Source organism: Rutilus rutilus (assembly GCF_951802725.1).
Source record: "Rutilus rutilus genome assembly, chromosome: 3".
Lineage (NCBI taxonomy): Eukaryota > Metazoa > Chordata > Actinopteri > Cypriniformes > Leuciscidae > Rutilus > Rutilus rutilus.
In genome coordinates, this window is record NC_140211.1 from 48364719 (window position 1) to 48387284 (window position 22566).

At 40.5% G+C, this 22566-nt stretch overlaps 1 protein-coding gene across 8 annotated transcripts in view; it reads left to right on the top strand.

Annotated features, from left to right (window-relative positions):
- The window catches only part of casq1b (calsequestrin 1b), a 60936-nt gene that overhangs the window by 15859 nt on the left and 22511 nt on the right, over positions 1-22566 (top strand). For 4 of the 8 annotated variants that reach the window (XM_084404926.1, XM_084404930.1, XM_084404927.1 and 1 more), the window contains exon 2: positions 22039-22071. The exons of the other annotated variants lie outside the window; for them this stretch is intronic. In XM_084404926.1, coding sequence (XP_084261052.1) covers positions 22039-22071 — 33 coding nt within the window. The remainder of the gene's footprint in view (positions 1-22038; positions 22072-22566) is intronic. 8 annotated transcript variants of the gene reach the window in all.

Genomic DNA, 22566 nt, shown 5'->3' on the forward strand with positions numbered 1-22566 from the left:
ATGATAAATACTTGTTACATGTACGTGCAACATTTGCGGCGGAGACAACAGCACAGAAGAAAGCCACGCATACCAGTCTCCTACGTTTCTGCTGTTGCCTCAGAAGATGCAGTAGTCCAGTGCAGAAGCTTCACATTGTCATGTTGTAAATAAAACAACATCTGTATTGCAAACTCCTCCATGTTGAATTTTCTGCATGTTGTTGTTGTTTTTGGCATATACCTACCAACGCAAAGCCATTCCCTTAGAAACCAATGCAGATATTCCGGAAAACGAAAGAGCAGCATGGACGCACAAATCGGATCTGAACAGTTGCGACACACAATGTAGACAGTCAATCATTTCAGATCAGATTCCAATCGGATACACACATATTACATTTATTCATTTTACATTTATTCATTTTACCTGACGCTTTTATCCAAAGCGACTTACAATTGCTATATATGTCAGAGGTCGCACGCCTCTGGAGCAACTAGGGGTTAAGTGTCTTGCTCAGGGACACATTGGTGTCTCACAGTGGATTCGAACCCGGGTCTCTCACACCAAAGGCATGTGTCTTATCCATTGCGCCACCACCACCCTATTAGAATTTGGACAGTGTGAACAAAGTCTATGACTGATCTGGGGTGCATTTCCCGTACAACGATGTGTAACGGATGACAGACAGGATGTATATGCAACAACGCTCTTTATTGAAAACACACAGATGGTCAGAAACTCAGCACACAGGTGAACGCCAAACAGCGGGACAGGTGGGCGGACACAAACGCTGGTGGAGTGGTGACGCAGGGACCTCGGTGGGCAACTGGTGCTGGTGCAGTGATCCTGTGGTGATCCCTCGTGAAGTGGTTGATGATCTTGTGAAGAGTGCAGGTAATCCAGGAAGACTCAACGAAGACAGGAAGATCCAAAACGGCACAGGGAAACACAGGAACAGGCACGGGAAACACACCGGGAAACCACAACGATCTGACAACATGAGACACCAGTTACTGAGCTTATAAAGGGACATACAAGTGAAACCAGCTGGCGCTACTGATCACTGATGATCAGTGACCACGCCCACAGACACACACACACACACACAACAGCACGTTAGACGAGAGAGAGACAGTGAATTCATGAACCGTGACAGTACCCCCTCCCCTAGGAACGCCTCCTGGCGTTCCCCGACGGACTTACCTGTCGATTGTAATCATCGATAAGGGAGTGATCCAGAATGTCTCTAGCAGGAACCCAACTTCTCTCCTCCGGAGCGTAACCTTCCCAGTCCACCAGGTACTGAAATCCGCGTCCCCTCCTTCTCGAGTCCAGAATACGGTTAACCGAATAAGTTGGTTCCCCATCTACGAGACGCGGCGGGGGGGGAACCGGGACTGGCGGATTAATGCGTGCCCAAAACACAGGTTTAATCTTTGACACGTGAAAGGCGGGATGAATTCTCCTGTACGCAGGAGGAAGTTTGAGTCGGACTGCCACCGGACTAATGATCTTGGTGACAGGAAACGGGCCGATGAATTTGGGAGCAAGTTTATTAGAAACGGAGCGGAGAGGAATGTTCTTGGTTGAAAGCCACACTTTTTGACCAACGACGTATACGGGAGGCCTCGACCGGTGGCGATCGGCCTTAGCCTTGGTGCGCGCCCCCACTTGGAGAAGAGTCTCACGGGCTCTAGTCCAAGTGTGGCGACACCTCTGGACGAAGGCGTGAGCGGAGGGGACCGCGAATTCGGATTCCGTACTAGCAAAAACTGGTGGCTGGTAACCTAAACTACATTCAAACGGAGTAAGGCCCGTGGATGACACTGGTAATGAATTGTGGGCGTACTCCACCATAGAGAGTTGTTGGCTCCAGGAGGAAGGATTCTTGGAAACCAAACATCGCAACACTCTCTCCAGATCTTGGTTGGCTCTCTCCGTTTGACCATTGCTTTGGGGATGTAAAACTTCGGTAATAAAATCTAGCGCAATGTGGGACCAGGGTCTCGAAGGGACAGACAGCGGTTGGAGTAACCCATCCGGGGGTCGATTGGAGGTCTTGCCAGTGGCACAAACCGAGCAAGCCAAAACAAAACTGCGGATGTCGCGAGCCATTAATGGCCACCAGAATCGTTGCTTCACCAAAAAACTGGTGCGATTTACTCCTGGATGACATGCTATACTGGAACAATGACCCCACTGAATGACGTCGGACCGACACCCCTCTGGCACAAACAAACGATTCGGTGGGCAATCGGGCGGAGGCGTTACCCCTTCTAAGGCCTTCATGACCTTCGATTCGACCTCCCATCTGAGAGTGGAGACCACTAATGTCTCGGGTAAAATACACTCGGGAGTAGACGGGCGTTCGGATTGGTCAAAAATACGAGATAATGAATCGGGTTTGATGTTCTTGGAACCCGGGCAGTACGAGAGAGTAAAGTCAAAACGTCCGAAAAAAAGTGCCCACCGAGCCTGCCTAGAGTTGAGTCTTTTGGCTGTTCTGATATATTCTAGGTTCTTATGATCGGTCCAAACGATAAAAGGTACCCCTGACCCTTCTAACCAGTGACGCCACTCCTCCAGCGCTAACTTGACTGCCAACAATTCTCTGTTACCAATGTCATAGTTACGTTCTGCAGGTGATAAACGATGAGACAAAAACGCGCAAGGATGCATCTTGTCGTCTGTGGAAGAACGTTGGGAAAGAACTGCTCCTACCCCCACCTCTGACGCGTCGACCTCCACCACGAACTGACGTGATGGATCAGGGGCAACGAGGATGGGAGCCGAAACGAAGCGGCTCTTAAGTTTGGCGAATACAGCTTCCGCTGTATCGGACCACCTGAACGTCGTTCTGGGGGAGGTCAAGGCAGTCAGAGGTGCGGCTAGTTGGCTGAAGTTGCGAATAAAACGCCGATAAAAATTGGCAAACCCCAGAAACCTCTGTAGGGCCTTACGGGAATCTGGACTTGGCCAATCTATCACAGCCTTAACCTTGTCAGGATCCATACGCATTCCCTCAGACGAGACGATGTACCCTAGAAAAGGAACAGACTGTGCATGAAAAACGCATTTCTCCGCCTTGACAAAAAGCCCATTCTCTAACAACCTCTGAAGCACTCGTCTGACGTGCTGAACGTGTTCCTGGAGAGAAGATGAAAAAATCAATATGTCATCCAGGTAGACATATATGAACTGGTCAACCATATCTCTCAGCACGTCATTGACGAGTGCCTGGAAGACCGCTGGGGAGTTGGACAGCCCGAAGGGCATGACCAAGTATTCAAAGTGCCCCCTGGGGGTATTGAACGCGGTCTTCCATTCATCGCCCTTCCTTATGCGAACCAAATGATAAGCGTTACGTAAATCCAATTTTGTGAAGATGGATGCTCCCTGTAACCGCTCGAAGGCTGAAGACATCAGCGGCAAAGGATAAGTATTCTTTACCGTGATGTTGTTCAACCCTCGGTAATCAATGCACGGTCGCAGAGATCCATCCTTCTTCCCCACAAAAAAGAACCCCGCCCCCGCTGGAGATGAGGAAGGTCTAATGAATTTGGATGCTAGAGAATCAGAAATATATTTCTCCATAGCCTCCCTTTCTGGAACAGAAAGTGAATATAACTTGCCTTTAGGCGGAGACTCACCTGGCACTAAGTCTATGGCACAGTCATAGGGACGATGTGGAGGGAGAGAAGCAGCACGAGACTTACTGAACACTTCTCTCAGGTCCTGGTACTCCCCGGGCACGTTAGACAAATTCACCGCCTCCTCCTGGAATACAGACACAGGTACAGACGTACACGCAGACACAAGACATGACTCATGACACGTATTACTCCACATAGAAACAGAATTGTGACCCCAATCGACTCTGGGATTATGTAAAGTGAGCCAGGGATGTCCGAGTACGATGGGTGCGAGAGGTGAGTTCATAAGGAGGAATGATATTGTCTCTGTGTGGTTGCCAGAAGTGATGAGAGTGATAGGTTCAGTGGAGTGTGAAATGTCAGGAAGTTGTTGTCCATTGAGAGCCTTGACAGAGATCTTGTACGGAAGAGGGGAAACCGGGATGTGAAGATGATGAGCCAGTTCAGAGTCCATAAAATTACCTTCTGCCCCCGAATCCAGTAAACCCTTGGTGTCGTGCGTGTGGGTTGCCCACCTTAGTCTTACCGGAAGGAGAGTAGCTGATGATGGTGATGATGAGGTTGTAGCGACAATGGGTAGAAAGCAACCACCAACTAATCTTCTTTTTGAATATTAATTCAAATTCTCTACTTCTCGATGACTGAGGGGGGAAGATTTGTTCAGAACGTCTCATGATCATCACCGGTCTGACTAATTGAAGGAGCCCCCGGCACTAACACCTAACTGGTCAATGGCTAGCTTTGTGGCCTAATACGGACTGGTTAAGATAAAGACAGTGTCCGCACATTCCAGAGTCAAATCACCAAGACCAGAGCCATAAGTCACCCATCCCGGTGCCAGAGAGTCTGCAAAAGACCCTTTAGAAGAAGAATCGACACCAGCAGATGTTACTGAAACCCCCGACAACATTCCTGAACCACCGCCTCATTAAGACCTCTGAACAAACAGAGTTCTGTCTCTTCACCAGAGAACTGATTCTTATCAATAACTATACATAAAATCATTCAAGAACAATTTTCAATGGACTCATGATCAAACAATCATGCAACTACCTAATCCTGGGTTGTTTCCACCACTTATATGTATATTTTAATAAGATAATATGTTTTGATCCCATTTAATTCAGGTAATAGTTATTATATTAACTATTAGAAGGAGTGAATGAATGAAAGTGTGTACTGTTTCATATCAATGCTATCTTACGAACACAACTAGCAAGATGGCTTGAATGATATCGGTGTAATATGTTTTGATCTTCTTTTAATTAGAAATCATGTCTAAACTGTGGCCCCTGTTCTCTCTGTTAGTAAGGAGAGCACAGATAAGCATGATTTACGATCAGAACTGAAAAGAACGTCACCTCCTAAATTCAGCCAGTGTCTAATTGGCCAGAACTCATCCTGGAGGTTGGACAAAATTTTAGTTTAAAACCTTAGACCCAAAAACAAAGCTCTCTCTCTCGCTGCTCTCTCTCGCTCTCTCTCTCGCTGCTCTCGAAGCTCTCTCTCTCTCTATAGGAACCATGTAAACGCGCAAACGAAATAACCCAAATCAAGATCTGAAGAACATGGGTTAAATAGCTTCATTCAAGCCATCATCATCTACTCTCAATTTCCTTTCTTTTCTTAGTTTCATTTCTTTTCCGTTGTGAGTGTCGGTTCTAAGTTAAGTTTTGCGACAAGATTTCGAGCCACGTTTCTTCTGCAAAGCCAGCTTCAAACAAAGACTTTCATTCCGCCAGCACACCACGTGACTGACCCCGTGATCCAGACATCAGGCACGAGGAGACCGAACGGACCGGGAAAACCCCTTTCACGCAACAAAAAGGGAATCCCCAAAAGCAAATACGCAAGTACCTCCATGCAGGCTAAAATCTTAACTGGTGTATTTATATAACTTTAATAACCTGCCTAAAACGATAGAAGGGTTAAATTAATGATTGATGGTTTGTTCAGGTCATGTCTAGTGTATATGGAATCGTGAGATTTCATCCTTTCACTCTTAAACCCACTCTTTCCTCACTCTATCCCTTTCTGCAACGCGTATGAATGTGTATGTGTGTGTGTGCGTGTGTTTGTGTTAGATATTAGCTTTATGTGTTAGTAGTCTATATAATCAATAAAGTATTGTTTGTATTTAAAAGAGATTACTCGTGTGTGCTTATCAGATTTATTGTCTTGAACTTCGATTTAAGTTACCTATGCTGTTACCCTTAATTTACTTCGTAATTTATTGTTAGCTGGGGATTAATTCTTTCTTGACCAGGAAGATATTATATTTCCTAGAGTTAATACTTGTTTATGCTTTCTGTTCATTGGATGAACTGATAAAATGATCATACTATTGATTCTGCTACAGTAAATTCTGAAGATAATTAAAAATAATTAAAATATTAATTATTGGTCATATTCCGTTATGAATAATAATTAATAATATTTATACGTGGGCGTATAAACGCTACAAGGTCTTCTCGGCGGAGATCCCACCCGATAGTAGCCTCATTGTTACTACCGGGCTTGATCTTTTAACGGGCACGAGTGGATGAAGTGACCCGCCCTCCCGCAGTATAGACACAGTCCTTGGGACCTCCGCCGTTGTCTCTCCTCCCGGGAAAGCCGAGCTCTACCCACCTGCATGGGCTCGGGATCACAAACGGGACTGACCGTGTCCAGGTTCTCAGAGCGCAGGTTCTCCATCCCGCGAAACGGAAGGTTCTGTTGGAAGCGACCCATTCTGCTCAACCGAGCATCCACTCGCAGCGCCAACTCAATAAGTCCATTCAGACTGCGTGGAAGGTCCAGCATATAAATCTCCCTCTGGACACGGTCAGCCAACCCATGCAGGAAACGATCCCACTGCGCCTCCTCGTTCCATCGGCACTCTGCAGCCAGGGTGCGGAACCGGATGGAATATTCCGACACCGAGCCGTTACCTTGGAGATGGTGGAGATCGGCGAGTAGTCTGGCCGCCTCCCTACCCGCCACCGCACGATCGAAGACCCTTCTCATCTCCCCGGAGAGTGCCTGGAACGAGGCGCAGCATGGATCTTGATTCTCCCACACTGCCGTTCCCCAGAGAGCCGCCTTGCCAGATAACAGTGTCAGCACGAATGCCACCTTCGACTGTTCTTGACTGAACGTCAGCGGCTGTAATGAAAAGTGCATAGAACATCGGGTCAAAAATGCTCTGCAAAACTCCGGTTCACCTGAATATCCCTCCGGTATCGGAAGTCTCGGTTCGCGCTGCTGGGGCGGCTCTGGTGGATTGGGCTGAACGGGCAGTGTGGGCGGCGCAGTGGGAACTCTTAGCTGTTGGAGTTGTTGGGTGAGCTCGGACACCTGCGTCACAAGCGCTTGCACCGCCCGACCTGTGTTGGCGATGCTCTCTTCCTGGGTGTCCATTCTCGCAATGCTTCGAGTCGCAAACTCGTCCCAACTCGTGGCGCCTGCTACATCCATAGATGGTCAGATCGTTCTGTAACGGATGACAGACAGGATGTATATGCAACAACGCTCTTTATTGAAAACACACAGATGGTCAGAAACTCAGCACACAGGTGAACGCCAAACAGCGGGACAGGTGGGCGGACACAAACGCTGGTGGAGTGGTGACGCAGGGACCTCGGTGGGCAACTGGTGCTGGTGCAGTGATCCTGTGGTGATCCCTCGTGAAGTGGTTGATGATCTTGTGAAGAGTGCAGGTAATCCAGGAAGACTCAACGAAGACAGGAAGATCCAAAACGGCACAGGGAAACACAGGAACAGGCACGGGAAACACACCGGGAAACCACAACGATCTGACAACATGAGACACCAGTTACTGAGCTTATAAAGGGACATACAATTGAAACCAGCTGGCGCTACTGATCACTGATGATCAGTGACCACGCCCACAGACACACACACACACACACACACACACAACAGCACGTTAGACGAGAGAGAGACAGTGAATTCATGAACCGTGACACGATGTTACTCGCTAGTTCACTACCATAGTATGATGCATCGTTAAAGAAATCAACTAGCCAGTCACGACTGTTTCCCGAAACAGTATTGTCGCAAATTGGTCGTTCAACCAAGTTGGTTAATGATGTCACGCAGGTGCTGGATTAATAACTTCTTTTAATGAATCTGTTTGAGATCGAATTAATGCTAGATGTTTTGCTATAAATTACGAACATGGCATCTGAGGACTATTTCTCATTTTTCTCAGTTATTTTGCTTTATTTCCAGAATCAATCATAGGCTCGTTCTTTCGTAGTAGAGCTCGTTCACACATGCGCAATCTTCAAAAACGGTGCTTTAAATCTCTTGACAAACTAATTTGTAGGTAATCTAAATAAAAGATACAGATTGTAATGAATGTCAGCTTGCTTATTTTGTTTAAGACAAGGATTTATTAAGTCCACATGTCATCCAAACAAGAAACTATGCTTCTAACCACAGGTCAAAAGCTGTCGTTCCAACCACACAACTTTGCGATGCTGTTTGCGAATGTTCATTGGAACGATGGTTTCGGGAAACACTGAGTCGTTAAACTATGCTGATAACGACGGAACTTGCGACCATAGTCGACTAACGATGCTTTGGGAAACGCACGCCTGATTGGATTTCACATGGTTTATGTGACTTTCTCACACCACGTAAAATGTAAACGTCAGACGTTGAAGGAAACATACTGAAAGTCACTGCAAAAAGTTGATGCAAAGTACCAGATGAGCAGAAAATGACAATATAACGGAGACATGTTTTGAAACAAAGCCACGCATACCAGCCTCCTAAATTTCTGCTGCTGCCTCATAAGACGCAGTAATCCAGCACATCGGCTTCAGATTTTCACGTTGTAAATAAGACAACCTCTGTATTGCAAAGTGTCAGCATACATATCCTTTGCTGCCTTTGATATCCCACAATCCTGTACTTTCCATTCTGTGACAGTTGAGCTAAAAAAAGATGGCATCTGAAAGTTGCGGTGGGTGCTCAGTTTTTAGATAAATGTACGGTTTTGACCAATCTCATTTCTAATGAGAAATTACTATTGTAGTAATTAAATATTTGCTTAGTTATCAGCAAAGCCCACTCTAAATGCCCACAAACAGTTATGCTGCCTCAGAAGTCTGTCCAAAATCAGTTTCATGAGGTACAAGCTATCAATTACCTGTAGCCTATACTCATCTCCAGCTACTCAACTGTTTTGTTGAATAAACTCCCACACCTGGCCTGGGTTCATCTACGTTTCCTGTAGTGGTGTGTCGTTACAATCTGGAGGGGCCTTAAAGTAAAGAGACAATCTCTGTCAAATTAAAATGTGTGAGATATCCCAGCTAATAGGGAACATTCTCAGAACATTAGCTAACGATCTGGCAAGGTTCCCTCTGTCACAGAGTCAGCCATACCTTTAGCACCAGATCTCTACACTCCACCCACTCATTCCCAATCAACCAGAGTTCTGACCAGCAGAACCTGCATTCACTAATCACCCATGCACTACTGTATATAAGCAGTAACATATCAGTTCACCTTTGTCTGGTCTCATGGTTCAAGTCTGAACCACTTATCCGACTACCTATCTCTGAGACACTTACTGTGCAATCCTCTTCCCGAACTCTTCAGTCTTCTTCTGTTATCTGTGGTCATTCAGTCCTCCATTCAGCAATCATCTCCATCTACAACAGATACGAACTGTTGAGCATCTCAGCATAGATCATTCAATTCAGTACTCACTTTGAATTCTTCTATTCTGTGACAAACTTTTTCCAGTAACGTTAATAGAGTGTTTGTTCAAAGTTATCTGTAATAAATGAATGCTGTCAAAAATGTTAGAACAAAAAACATAATTTATTCTTTTTTTTTTAAAGGTACAATGTGTAGGAATTTCTCCCATCTAGCGGTGAAATTGTATTTAGCATTCAAACGAATAATGCTCTCTAGCGCCTCACTTTTTCAAATGCGTGTTGCAACTACGGTAGCCGTTATGTACCAAGAAGCTATGACAACATGTCTTCCAATAGCACTTCATCAAGTTGAACTATACATGTTCTACTTCTACACAACCAAGCAATGAAATAAGCTTATAATTTAGACCGTAACATTGACTTACCTGTCGAGAAGAAAGCAGGCAACTTCAGTGTCCCTTTCAAAGTCTTTCTCCTTCATTAGCTCTTTCCACCTGCCAAAAGCTATCCCGATATTTACCCTCGTTTTTTTAATTCGCCTGTCACATTTCCTATTAAATAAAAACATTTTTTTGCTTTTTTGGCGACGAGGATTCCTTCTCCTGTGGCTCAGCATAGGTATGATCCTGCATTATGAAGTACCGTGCAGTGCAGCCTTTCAAATTTGCCGGGGCAATGACAAGCGACCTCTCACTGATCTTCTTGTCCGTTTCAGCTGGTTTCAGTCACGTGACGCTGGCTCTGAACGAAAACACGTTGTGGAAACGCGTTGAGGTAGGCTAGTGCTTTTTGTCCATCTTTGCTATTATAGTTTTTCAAAATGGCGGAACAACATGGAAGCTTCCTTGGACTTACAGTCCAAGTCAGATTATTGGCGGAGGTAATTTTACACCAATGAGGACATATTTATGAATAAAGACATTGATTTTAGCTAATAAAATAATAAAAAACTACACAGTGTACCTTTAAACGTTTTAGTTGGACGTTTGTGTAACATTTTTAAATGTTGCTACTTGTTTTAGAATGTTCAGAAAACATTCAAAAGTAACATTCCCATAATGTTTGCAACAAAATAAAATGAAACATTCCCTAAATGTTCACATAACCAAGAAAAAAAGAAGAAGTTTTTAAAACATTTAAAACTGGATGATTTGAACGTTCAGAAACATTTTCAGAAATAATGTTTTCATAATTTGAGAACATTAGCCAAAACTTTTTTAGAACATATTTTTGTTTGCAGGGATGAAACAAAACAAAACTGACACTTGCTCAGGGAATCTCATTTACAAAGTGTCCCAAATTAATATCTTTTAAATATTTTGTGTATATATTTTATTATAGTCATTACTACAGCTAAACCAGTTTTAAATTTCAGCAATGATCACTATTAGGAAATGTATGAATAGGACCATCTGGTATGATAATGTAATTACCATGTAAAACAAAGACATTAGTGGTTGGCGGAAGAGAATAAGAAAGAGAAAAATATTTACATTAGATATTGTATTGGTGCCTTTAGGATTGTAGTTATGATTTTAATAATCTTGCTCTGTAATCATAGCTGTTTCATATTTCCCTTATGATTTCAAATGGCAAGATAGAAAATTAGGCTTCACTAAACTGTTGATACTAAATTTTAGGTTTATCAAATGAAAAGCATCATTCTTTTCTATTGGCCTTTTGCTGTCCACATAAACAGCAAGCTGCAGTCAGAAAGTCCCATTGTGGTTTGTGCAGGTTTTGGAGGGTGGAAGATGCTGGATTATAGGGGACAAAAACAGGCACTGTTGTTTAGTGTGATGAAAGCATCTGCGAGCTCAGTGGTGATGAGTCAGTGGTGAATGTGCCACTCGCTGAGCCACCAGCCCAAACCAAGACACTCATAAAAATACCAAGAAAATGTATTGTGCATCGCAACAGAAGAAATTACAAACAGTAGCTGCACATTTTAGCTCTCAGCAGCCATTTAAAAGGAATTTATTTGGAATTCAAAGGAATTCACATAAATTTAACTAGAAAAAGTAATGTCAGCCAAGACACATTTTGAATGTTGGATTGATGAAGTTAATATTAATATTCAGTAATACTGAATCAACATTGAACTGAATAATGACAGCCCTGAAGTGCCAGTAGAGATTGTGTCAACTAGATTATCCCCTGTAAAGGTCTCATCGACACAACAGCCAGTGGCACAGATCCTCAACAAACCCATCTCCATACCAGCGTGATCTTAAACCAGATGGAACTGGATAAATATTTGGAATGTTCCGATCCAATCTGACTTCTGACCTTTAATGCAGCCTGAATCATGATCATGCACTATTCGGCTTGCTTAGTTGGGGACACTTAATATTCAACAATATTATTGATCTGGGTCCGTATACGTTTTGATCATTTCCTTTCCTGTTTGGAATGGAATTACGAGAAATGAAAACCAGCTCGTTTATTCGTTTTTAGTTTAGTTTAAAAAACGAAAAATTCGATTTTGGCTTTTCGTTTGTGGTTTACAAATCGGTTTATGGGTTCGATATTTCATTTGCACACGTGGGCGGCGCTGAAACACCCCTTTCATCTGATTGGTCAAAACGCTCCGCCTTCAGTAGGCTACTAGCTTTTCTTTCTGTCAGGCAGAATAAGAGTCAGTACGAGTGTGGTACTGAAAAATGCACTTTAATAAAATAATGTCTGAAACCACCACTCACTGTTAACTACGCACAATATCTGAAGCAGAAATATGTTGCTGGTCATGTAATTCGTGCTGCTGCGACTTGCAAGCGACCCCATTAATGTGAACCACAGTATATGCCAGATTATTTTAGTATGATGCATTTCCCATTGATACATACAGTGCAAATAGTTCCGTCTTTAATTTCCTCATAATATACATTTGCACATCACCACATTTTCAATGATTCTCAAACAACAGATTCTATTGGCTAAATCCCTCCTTTCCGCAAGATACTCTGCTCTGATTGGCCAGACAGCTCAGTCTGTTGTGATTGGTTTACCGCGTGCAGTGCGCAAAAACAAAAAAGCTGTCCCGAGGCTTCCTACACCGTAAACTAAAGACAGTAACGAAAAAATGACGTAGATTTTACCATATCAATGCGAGCGCGAGTCCAATGATGAAACACTGGTTATTATGGAAGAACTAGTTATTCAACCCAAACCTCCATCGTAAGGACGACACGAGCAGGATGTTTCTCAGTGATACACTACTCAGTTTGAGGTACATTATGAGATGTTGCAACTGTAATTCCTCACCGTCAGCATTAACAAGTGCATGTCCATCAACAAACCGATTATTTTACTTGTACTAATTTATTTACAGAGTATTTTTGTAATATATTGCGGTGAACACATGGAAACTGTATCAATAAGAGTGCATTTATGCAATGTATACATTAGCCGAGCTCTAGCGTGAATGACTGATGTAACATAAACATTGGTAAAACAAATCTTGCTCTATACTTAACCTTTCCTCAAAGTAGTGAGAATGACAGACAATCTGCATTTATAGACACAGTTATAGGTAATAGTGGCCCACAGCTGATTAGCAGAAGTATTTAAGTAAGACAGTGATAACGTGAGTTAGCCAGTTAGCAGGAAACCTACACAATATAAAACTCAAAACTAAGTATTTTGAACACCATCTTTAAAGAGCAAGCGGTTTGCGAATCCTGCATTGAACTCCGAGATTTGAGAAGCAGTCGTCAGTGAAATAAAGGGAACACAGCAAAAGTTTAGGATTATACTGCTGTGATATCATGGTAAAGATGAATTTTAATCACTGATTCTTCACATGCTCGTCCTTGGGGAGTGAAAAAAAAACTGGCTTTGTCTTCACATTGTAGGTGCGTGACATGATGCAAGTAGAACTGCAGGTTTGAGGTTCAAGTTTTCCCTGGTGTCTGTGCACGCAATAAGTGGGCAGGCAATATGCTAATGTTTCAATGTCACAACGAAACGGCTTATGACTCGTTTGAAAAACAATTCATTTAACTGACTCAGAGTCCACTTTTGAAAGACAATAACTTTATATATGGTGCACTTTCAGATTTAAAACTTTGCAGGATGTTTTCATTCACTTAGAGCTATGTTACACAATACATGAAAGGTAATTTTCAAAAATCCATAATAGGGGCCCTTTAAATGTGTTAGGCCTGTATACATTTAGGAATATAACAAGCATTACAAACTACAATAGACTAAACATAACTGGAACCTTTGTAAGATATGCGCTCGTCTTCACAAAAACTACATGCAGAGTTTTTAAATATCTCGTGTGGAGAAAATATTGTTTATTCTGGGCAGTATGGCAAGCCATGGCAAAAAGCAGGATAACTTGTAGGCTATTGCCTACTTGAAAGGAAAACAAATTTGCCGGGTAAAAACAGAGTTTGTGTTGTTGAATCATATTTTTTCTAGTAGGCTATTTTAAAATATAGAGCTCATGACAAATAAAAGTTCCAGATGGACAAACATTAAATGCAAAAACCAGTGTGAATAACAATATCTTAAAATAAACTAGAGAGTGGATACACAGATATGGCTTATTTATGAATGAAATTCATGCATGTATTTGTCATTTAAACTGATGCAAAAGACAATAGAAAAGAGTTATTATCCTGTCACCCCCTCTAGTGGACAGCATTAAGTATTACGGCCTTCATTGCTCAGATAATAAAGCCAACATATTATATGCCGTGCTCTTCAACCGACATGATTTTAATTAATCCCAAACCTGGTAATTTTATCATGTGCGTTCACTGATTCTAGCTTCTCTCTTTTCTGTCTCTTTCTTTTCCTGTGAACTGAGTAGGCTACACATGCTTACAGTCATAAATTTCATTCAAAAACTTTATTTCTATTCAATTTTCAAAATTATTTATAGCCTACATATATGTCACACACGCCTACCTGCCTTTTGATGTAAATAAGACGAGAGTGGTAAATGTCAAGTACATATTATCATGGTACAGTTCAGCCTATTATTGATTTTTATTCCAAAGTGACGGAACTATTAGCACTGTATTTATCAATGGGAAATACATCATGCTAAAATAATCTGCCATATAGCCTACTGTGGTTCACAATAATGGGGTCGCTTGCAAGTTGCAGCAGCACGAATTACGTGACCAGCAACATATTTCTGCTTCAGATATTGTGCGTAGTTAACAGTGAGTGGTGGTTTCAGACATTATTTTATTTAAGTGCATTTGTCAGTGCCGCACTCGTACTGACTCTTATTCTGCCTGACAGAAAGAAAAGCTCATAGCCTACTGAAGGCGGAGCGTTTTGACCAATCAGATGAAAGGGGTGTTTCAGCGCTGCCCACGTGTGCAAATGAAATAAACAAACTGGTTTTCATTTCTCGTTATTCCATTACAAACAGGAAATGAAATGATCAAAAAGTACATGGACCGATCTGCCTGCATTGACACCATTGTATGTGAACTGTATGATTTGAGCTGGACGATGACATCACTGTTTTCTCCAGAGATGCTGTATAGATAAATGTACTAAATTACTAACTTATTACAACAGAAATTAATCAACACTGAACTTACTTAAAGGTACAATATGCAAGAATTTTTTGCCACTAGAGGGCGCTACATTCCAAACAACAACAACAGCGTAGCTTGATGACGATGTGAAGGAGCGTGGAATGATGGGAACTGTCGTTTTAAACTCCACCGTGGATGTAAATCAGTCAGACGGGAATCGAAAAAGTTTTATTTTTATAATGACATGCTTTTTGTGGCGAGGGGGGCGTGGTTCAGCGCGGTCTGTAATGGGAGAGAGAGAGAGAAACGAGACGAGCGGGACGCAAGTAGGTCAAGTGCAAATGACGAACACCTGTGTCTTATTGCAGTGATCGGCGTGGAGAGACCGCTTATAAGCCGCGCGCTGGAACGAGAGAGAATTGGACGCAGAGAAAGAAAACCGGTGTATCCGAGCTCTCATTTTTGAACTGTTTTGTGCCGTCGCGGTTGCCACGGTGAATGCGCGTTGTGCGCGACTTTTGTTTGTTTTGTTTTATTTTAATAAAGTACGAGTCCCAGTCACGCCGACCCCTGTCTTCTTCCTTCCTGACTCTTGAACCTCATCACTCTTTTATTTCATTAAAATGAATTAACCGCAAGAAAAGTAAGGTTTAATACTAAATTGGTTATCATAGATGTTACTGTATGTCGAATTCATTGTTGTGATAACGCGGCGCAGTTTTACGTGTTCTAAACAATTGTTGTAAAAGTACATTCGAACATACCCACATCATTTGCCAAAATACTGATTAATCTTTATGTATAACACATGCTATATTTATTTACATGGCCATAAACACCAGACATGATAAACAATGTCACAAATTTAAAGCAATAATACTTCCCTACATAAACATAACTATTACCGAATGCTACATTTGGAAAATATAAAATTAAGCATGCTTTGTCGACAGAACCAGCTGCAATCGGTAACGTGTTCCATAACGACTGCACGAAACAAGCTAACGTTTGTTGCTTGATAGACGCTACAACTTTGTCCAGGACTCCACGCAGTACGAGCGGAAACCGAGGGTAACGCGGATATGACGCAATTGACTGGCGACTCCCAGCTCCCCCCTGCTCTAACGCCCCGTTTCCTTGGTTAAAATCGCAATTTTCTCACGATTTAAAAATAGTTGGAAACATTTGGGATATTGTAAGTAATCAACATAACAAAATATATAACACTGGCCTTGAGATTATGGGATATTTTAATGCAAAATTCTTACATATTGTACCTTTAAGCTGGACAATGACACTATTTTCTTCTAGAGCTGCTTAGCAGCCAAAACAAAATTTGTTGCATTCTTTTCCTTTTATCACTATAAAGCTGGTTTGAAAACATTCTGTATTGTAAAAAGCGATATAGAAATATGTGACTTGACAAAGTCTTGTTTGAAAGTTTTGATAAAAAATTTAAAATGCCTTGAAGTTTGAAGGTTTATAGGCCTTACAGACAGAAAGAACAATAGATTGAACAATAAAAAAAAAAAAACTAATTCAGTACTGTTTTTAATGGTCACTTGTAAGCAAAGCCAGTTAATGACTACTGCTCAATTTTGCCATGTACTAAAGGGAAAAGAAAATAACTCCAAAAAACACCATGCTACTTTTTTGTTATTTGTTAAAGTAGCCTAGCTATTATGAACTCACCTCTGAAGCCAAAGGTCAAATATGTAATTTGCTTTTTCTGCTGCAGGTTTAGATATTTAAATGAACTATTTTCCTCATTGTTGATTTCCTGTAATCACTGAGTTCTTAAGTGAAGGTCAGACCTCTCTAAACATGTTAAACATTACAAACAAGAGGAATAAACCGTTCCGGTGATAAAATTAGCATGGGCAATTCAGTTTCTCTTCAGCATAAAAAAACACAGTAATTTCGACCTTACAATTCTTTCACACATCCATGTTTGTGTCACAAGTGATTTTGGTATTAAATCAGCTTAACCCTTGTGCTGTGTTGAAAACCTTATAACACTTGTGATGTTCATAGTCAAAAATGACTGGCCTGAAAAAAAATTAAAAATTCCTTATAAATCTCTAGTTATTCTACCTTATAGTGCACCAGGTGCACAAGTATGCATGTATCTACACATGAACAGGTCTGAGGCCTTTATTTTTACAAGCCCACATGTACATGTAAACATGAACATGATGAACACGCTCCTGAACACTAATTGTTTATCTGATTTTCGACTCCCCCATTCATTTTCAATGGGCAATCATTTTTTACCAATATAAGCTCAGATCAATGAGGCCTACGATCAATCAGTTTCAAAAATACAAAACCTGTCGTAATTTAAAGAAAACAACTTGACAAAAAGATCGAATCCAATATTTGGTGACAAAAATAGAATAAAAAGAGATTTATAAACAATTTTTTTGTAGGCTGGTCATTTTTTACCCTGAACACCACAAGTATGACTTTGTACCATTTTCTACAAAATAAAAGTATTTCAGAACATTTGAATTTCCTGATTAAACATTAAAATAACAGTAGTGTGATAAACAGTAAAAAAATAAAAAAAATAAAAAAATCATATTTTACGTAAAATTGACAAAATAATCCACAGCATATAATAATCTTTTTTTCACTCAAAAACTGAAGTAGCCTACATAAGCTCAGATAAATAAGGCCTATGATCGATCAATTCCAAAAGAAATAAAAACCTGTCCTAATTGAAAGAAAAGTAAGGTAAACCAATTTTGGTTTTAGGCTTCTTTGAGATGCGCCATGCCTCGCCTGAAATGTATGCAACAGTAGGCGGCTGCAGTGAGGAGAGGAGTGAAAAAAGCACAGGCAAGCCGACAGTTCTTCTCGCAGTAGATCTGACACCGGCGAGATCAAATATGGATATCGCTTGATTCATGCTTGTGCAGTGTTGCTAATAAACTGGATGTAATTTAAGTTCTGTTGCTTTTATATGAAAATAAATATAATGAACAAGACACTCAAAGTAGCCTACTTGTTATTTAATTCTATTCCAAATACGTGTTTATCAATATTTTATATATATATATATATATATATATAAATTACATTGCATAAATCCATAGAGATCGCACTGTTTGGGAATATTCACACATAATACACATAGAACATGATATCAGAGTTTTAAAATAAATTTTTTTTTTTTTAAATTAAGAGAACAATACATCACGGTTGTTTAAACCAATCAGCATTAAGCCAGAGCCTGTCTACGGAGAGCCTGGCCACAACCGAATTTTGGTTGTAGTTCCACCAGAGTTCCACTGGGGGCGATCGCCCATGAGTGCAAAATGAATGGGAGTCTATAGAGCTAGACGGCTAAATTTGTCTCTTTCACCCAATTGCCATTGATAAATCTCAGATTTGATTGTAGGTTTTGCAAGTTCAACATGGGTTATAGGTCGAAAGTTGAATGAACGAGTACTTATGTCCTTTCGATTTCTTACAGGTTGAGTTGTTGTTGCCCATAACACGTTAGCATTCTGCTAATGAATGCTTATTGGTCAGTGGTCAGACTGATTACGAACAGAGATACCGTTTGATGGCATTGTGTGTGTGTGTGTGTGTGTGTATTTTCGGTGTGGTCTTTTAAAACAACAAAACAAAAACTCTTCTAGCACGAGTATTTACTTGTGTCAGCTGTGTTGTCGATGCCTCGAGAGAAAAGAAAGTGCGAAAGCACCAAAGTGACTGAAGGATTGCCGTAAAGCATGTCTCTGGTTGTGCGATGTGTATGATGTCATTGACATTTTAAAAGACTTTTTAAAGCAAATAAGTGACTCTAAAAAATCTAACACCCAGCAATGTGTCATTTCTTTGCATCTCCTTTCGAATACAACATTCAAATTACTAGACAAAAAATTATATCCTGAGAAAAGTGGATTTTGAGGGGTATAGCTCCATAGACCTCCATTCATTCTGTGAGCGCCCTCATATGGAACCAGAGTGGAACTGCAACCAGTTCAGAAGCCGGAAGTTTACTGAGAGTGGAAGTTCTCCCCTTATTAGACATTCTCTGATTAAGCTGTGTCGTCAGAAGGTCGTTTCACATCGTGCTTTTGATCAGCGCAGTCGGTGGAGAGCAACTGCGCTCGACTGCAAAATCCGACACGTCTGCCTTGCGCTCGCGAGAGTTTTTTGACATACGTCAGCATGACATCAGAGCAAGGCGGACCGCAGTCGGACACATTTCTAACCGGCATGCATCTCGCGCTGATCACCGGTGATCGGTTCTGCGCAGATTTTGCTCATCTCAAACAACACTGTAAAAAAAATCCCGTAGTTTTTACGGAAAAAAACTGGCAGCTGGGGTTACCAGAACAATTCCGTAAAATATACAACAAAACAGTAATTGCTTTTACCGAATAACATGTACATTTTACAGTTTAAACCAGCATATAACACACTGGAGTTCTGTTATATTTACTGGTTTAAACTGTAAAATGTACGTGCTATTCTAAACAACATTTGTCAATTTTACAGTATAATCCAGTAAATATAACAGTAAATTTCAGTAATATGATATAATGTTAATTTACCGTCCTATTGAAGTATTAATATCTGTTTTGTACACTGATAACCACCAATCACAGCAGTAATGAGAGTCACACGATCAATCAAAGCTCAACACAAGCAGTTCTTCCACAAGAAAGTTAATACTAATATATATAGAAGCTGCACAGTGTCATTCACACAAACATTAAACACCATCATGGTAACACATGAAATTTTAAAAATGCAATAAACATTAATTTAACAACATTAAATGTAACATAAACCCCTAATGTACATAACTGATTAGAAAAAACGAAGGAAATTATGAAGAAACAAACATAGTTATTTCAACAAAAATACATCAAATGCGAAGTGTCACAAGGAATTGTGGGAATGTCAATTTACGTTTTTTCACTGTAAATTATACAATGAGTTGTTTTTTCACTTTCAAAAACTGTAAATTTAACGGTATGTTACAGTAAAATTACATTAAATGTACCGTTAGATCTATCACAGTTATTTACCGTATATAGTACGGAAACTTTCTGTTAACCAATTAACAGTTTTTCACTGTAGCATTTTTACAGTCTTTTACCGTTAAAATTACGATCATTTTTTACAGTGAAGCCTTTTGTTTTGACATGCTCCCCTTTGACATGCAAGTGTGATTCACTTGTCGTCATGTGATCATGGCATGTGCTTCCCAAGTCTCATGTGTTTGTGTTCATTGTCTTGATTGTCTACAGGCCTTGTTAAGTCATCCGTCCTTGTGTATTTAATACCTTATGTTTGCCTTAATTGTTACTTTGTCTAGTAATGTTCGTGTAACTCATTGTTCGGTGAGTTTTGTTAGTGAGCCTGGTCAAGATTACTCAAGTCCTGCCGAGTCAAGTTTTATTTATTTTTTGTTTACATTGGATTTAAATAAAAATGTACTTGGGTTCTTCAAGCTCGCCTCCAGTGGATTATGTTACAATATTTGGTGATGACGTAGCATAATGAGAGATTTAAAAGCAATTTTTTTTAGGCATGTAGTTTTTGTTACAATGTGGAAGAAACCACACAAAGAATTACAAAAAGTATAAAAACATTTTTGGGAAGTTGTTAGACTCTGGGTGAGTAAAGTCTAACATGAACATAACATGAACTAGCATTTTCGGGTACAAGAAAATCCTCTACGGGTAAAAATGATCCAAACACAACCTAAGGGTAAAAGAAATGTGTTTCTTTTTTTCTTTTTCTTTTTTCTCGTTTTATAAGATTCTTTCTCTGTCTGAGCACATGCTGTCAGATATGAATCATAGTTGAGTCATTTCAGCTGTCATATTCTCACAAATAAGCATACTTCACATCAACAATCTGTTGCTAGAAGTACAGCAAAACATTTATTTTATGAAGCAAATAGTTATCAGAATCCAACAGAATTGTTTAATGGTTTTACTATTTTATTTTTCCTTTAATACCTTTAAAAAAATAAAATAAAATGTATTCTCTATTTGTGAACATTGAACAATTTGGTGCTTTCTGGGTACATATATCACTGCACTTTTCATGTGACACATCCACAAGAAAGGCTATCATTTTTCTCTCCATTGCAGATGCGAGCTTATCCACCTTGGCTGCATCTGAAATCATACACTCTCTTGAGTAGGTACTTTATTTTGGGAACACTTTATTTTGATGGTCCCTTTTGAACATTCTGTTGACTATAAGTAACTTTGCAACTACATGTCAACTAATTCCTATTAGAGTATTAGTAGACTGTCTGCTTAATATTTGCTAACTCTTGATTGTGATGGTCCTCCAACAGACATTCTGCTGACTATAAGTAACTTTGCAAGTATATGTCAACTTATTCTAATTCTAACCCTAGTCTACTAATACTCGACTAACGCTCTAATGTGAGTTAGTAGATGTTGGTGCAACGTCCCTTATAGTCAATAGAATGTGTTAAGGGAAAAAAAAGAGAAACGCTTATTCTTAATAAGTGCTTACTTTACAAGCCCTAAAAAAGTATGTAGTACGGTGACGGTCGCACCAATGGTGACGTCATACTGTATATAGTATGAATATAAATGTACTACATTCGCCATGTTGTCAGTTGTGTGCTTCACTGCCATTCACAAATCCTCTCCTGGGGTAGTAAAGTGTCCATCGGATGCACACTTCAGAATCTCATCGGAAGTAGTAGGTCATCTGGGTTCTTTTTGCCATATGTGCACATATGGAGTTTATTGTGTGGTGCAAACATAAAAAAAAAATCTGTTTACAAATCATGCACTATTATTTAGTATTTTGACATTTATTTATCGATAATCTGTACCTGTAATCATAATTTTGTGTGAAAATAAATACAATTGGTTGTTTTTTTTACTGCCCACTTGTGTTTATTTCAGCTGTAAACTGCAGTGAAATGTGTGTGTAGGTAGGCCTATACGTTTTAGCAGTCACGTATTTCCAATGAGCCTGGGTTGTTTGTTTGAATTAGTTTCTGAACATCTGTTGGCATGATAAGACAAAATAACAGAACAGAAGTGCAGGAGTCCAGAGAGTCTTGTACAAAGCAATTTTCCTCATTTCTAAAATAAATTAGTTTTTAAATCTTTAACTGTGACTAAGAGCAAGAATAGTGTATTTTATGCTCTGTTAGTTATTTTATGCTCAAATCTAAAGTCACCTGACCTTTCTCTGCAGTTGCTAACAAGCCCTGCCGCCTTGACCTACCAGGTATGTTCAAGCCCTCAAATGATTGTGTTTTGTTCTGTTCTCTCTATCTCTGTGTTTCTCAAGTCTGGCTTATCACTAAAGCTTCATCCAAAATATCTGAATAGCATCCTTCCCCCCTCACTAGAGCCACTCTAAAGGTGTTTTATGACAAATGAGCAGTTTGTAAGAACCATGGAAAGAACAAATGATGCTCCTTCAGACGTGTTGGATGTGGCCGGTGAGAGATGTCGCAGTGAGTTTTTACAGGATAGCACTTCCTGTGAGGCAGAGACAAGTGACCTGCTGCTGCCATTAATGCATCCGTCCACTTATTTATTTATTTTTGAATGTGCTGCTCACCCTCTAGCTTGTCACCACGTCCCAACCTCTACATCATGAGCTGTGTTAAACACAGCCTTGTTGATTTCATTCAGGAAGATGGGGGCAAACTCTGATGTAGCAAAAATGTGGCGGAATGAAGCTCAAGTGTCTTGTTGTGAGTGCTGTAACTTTGAC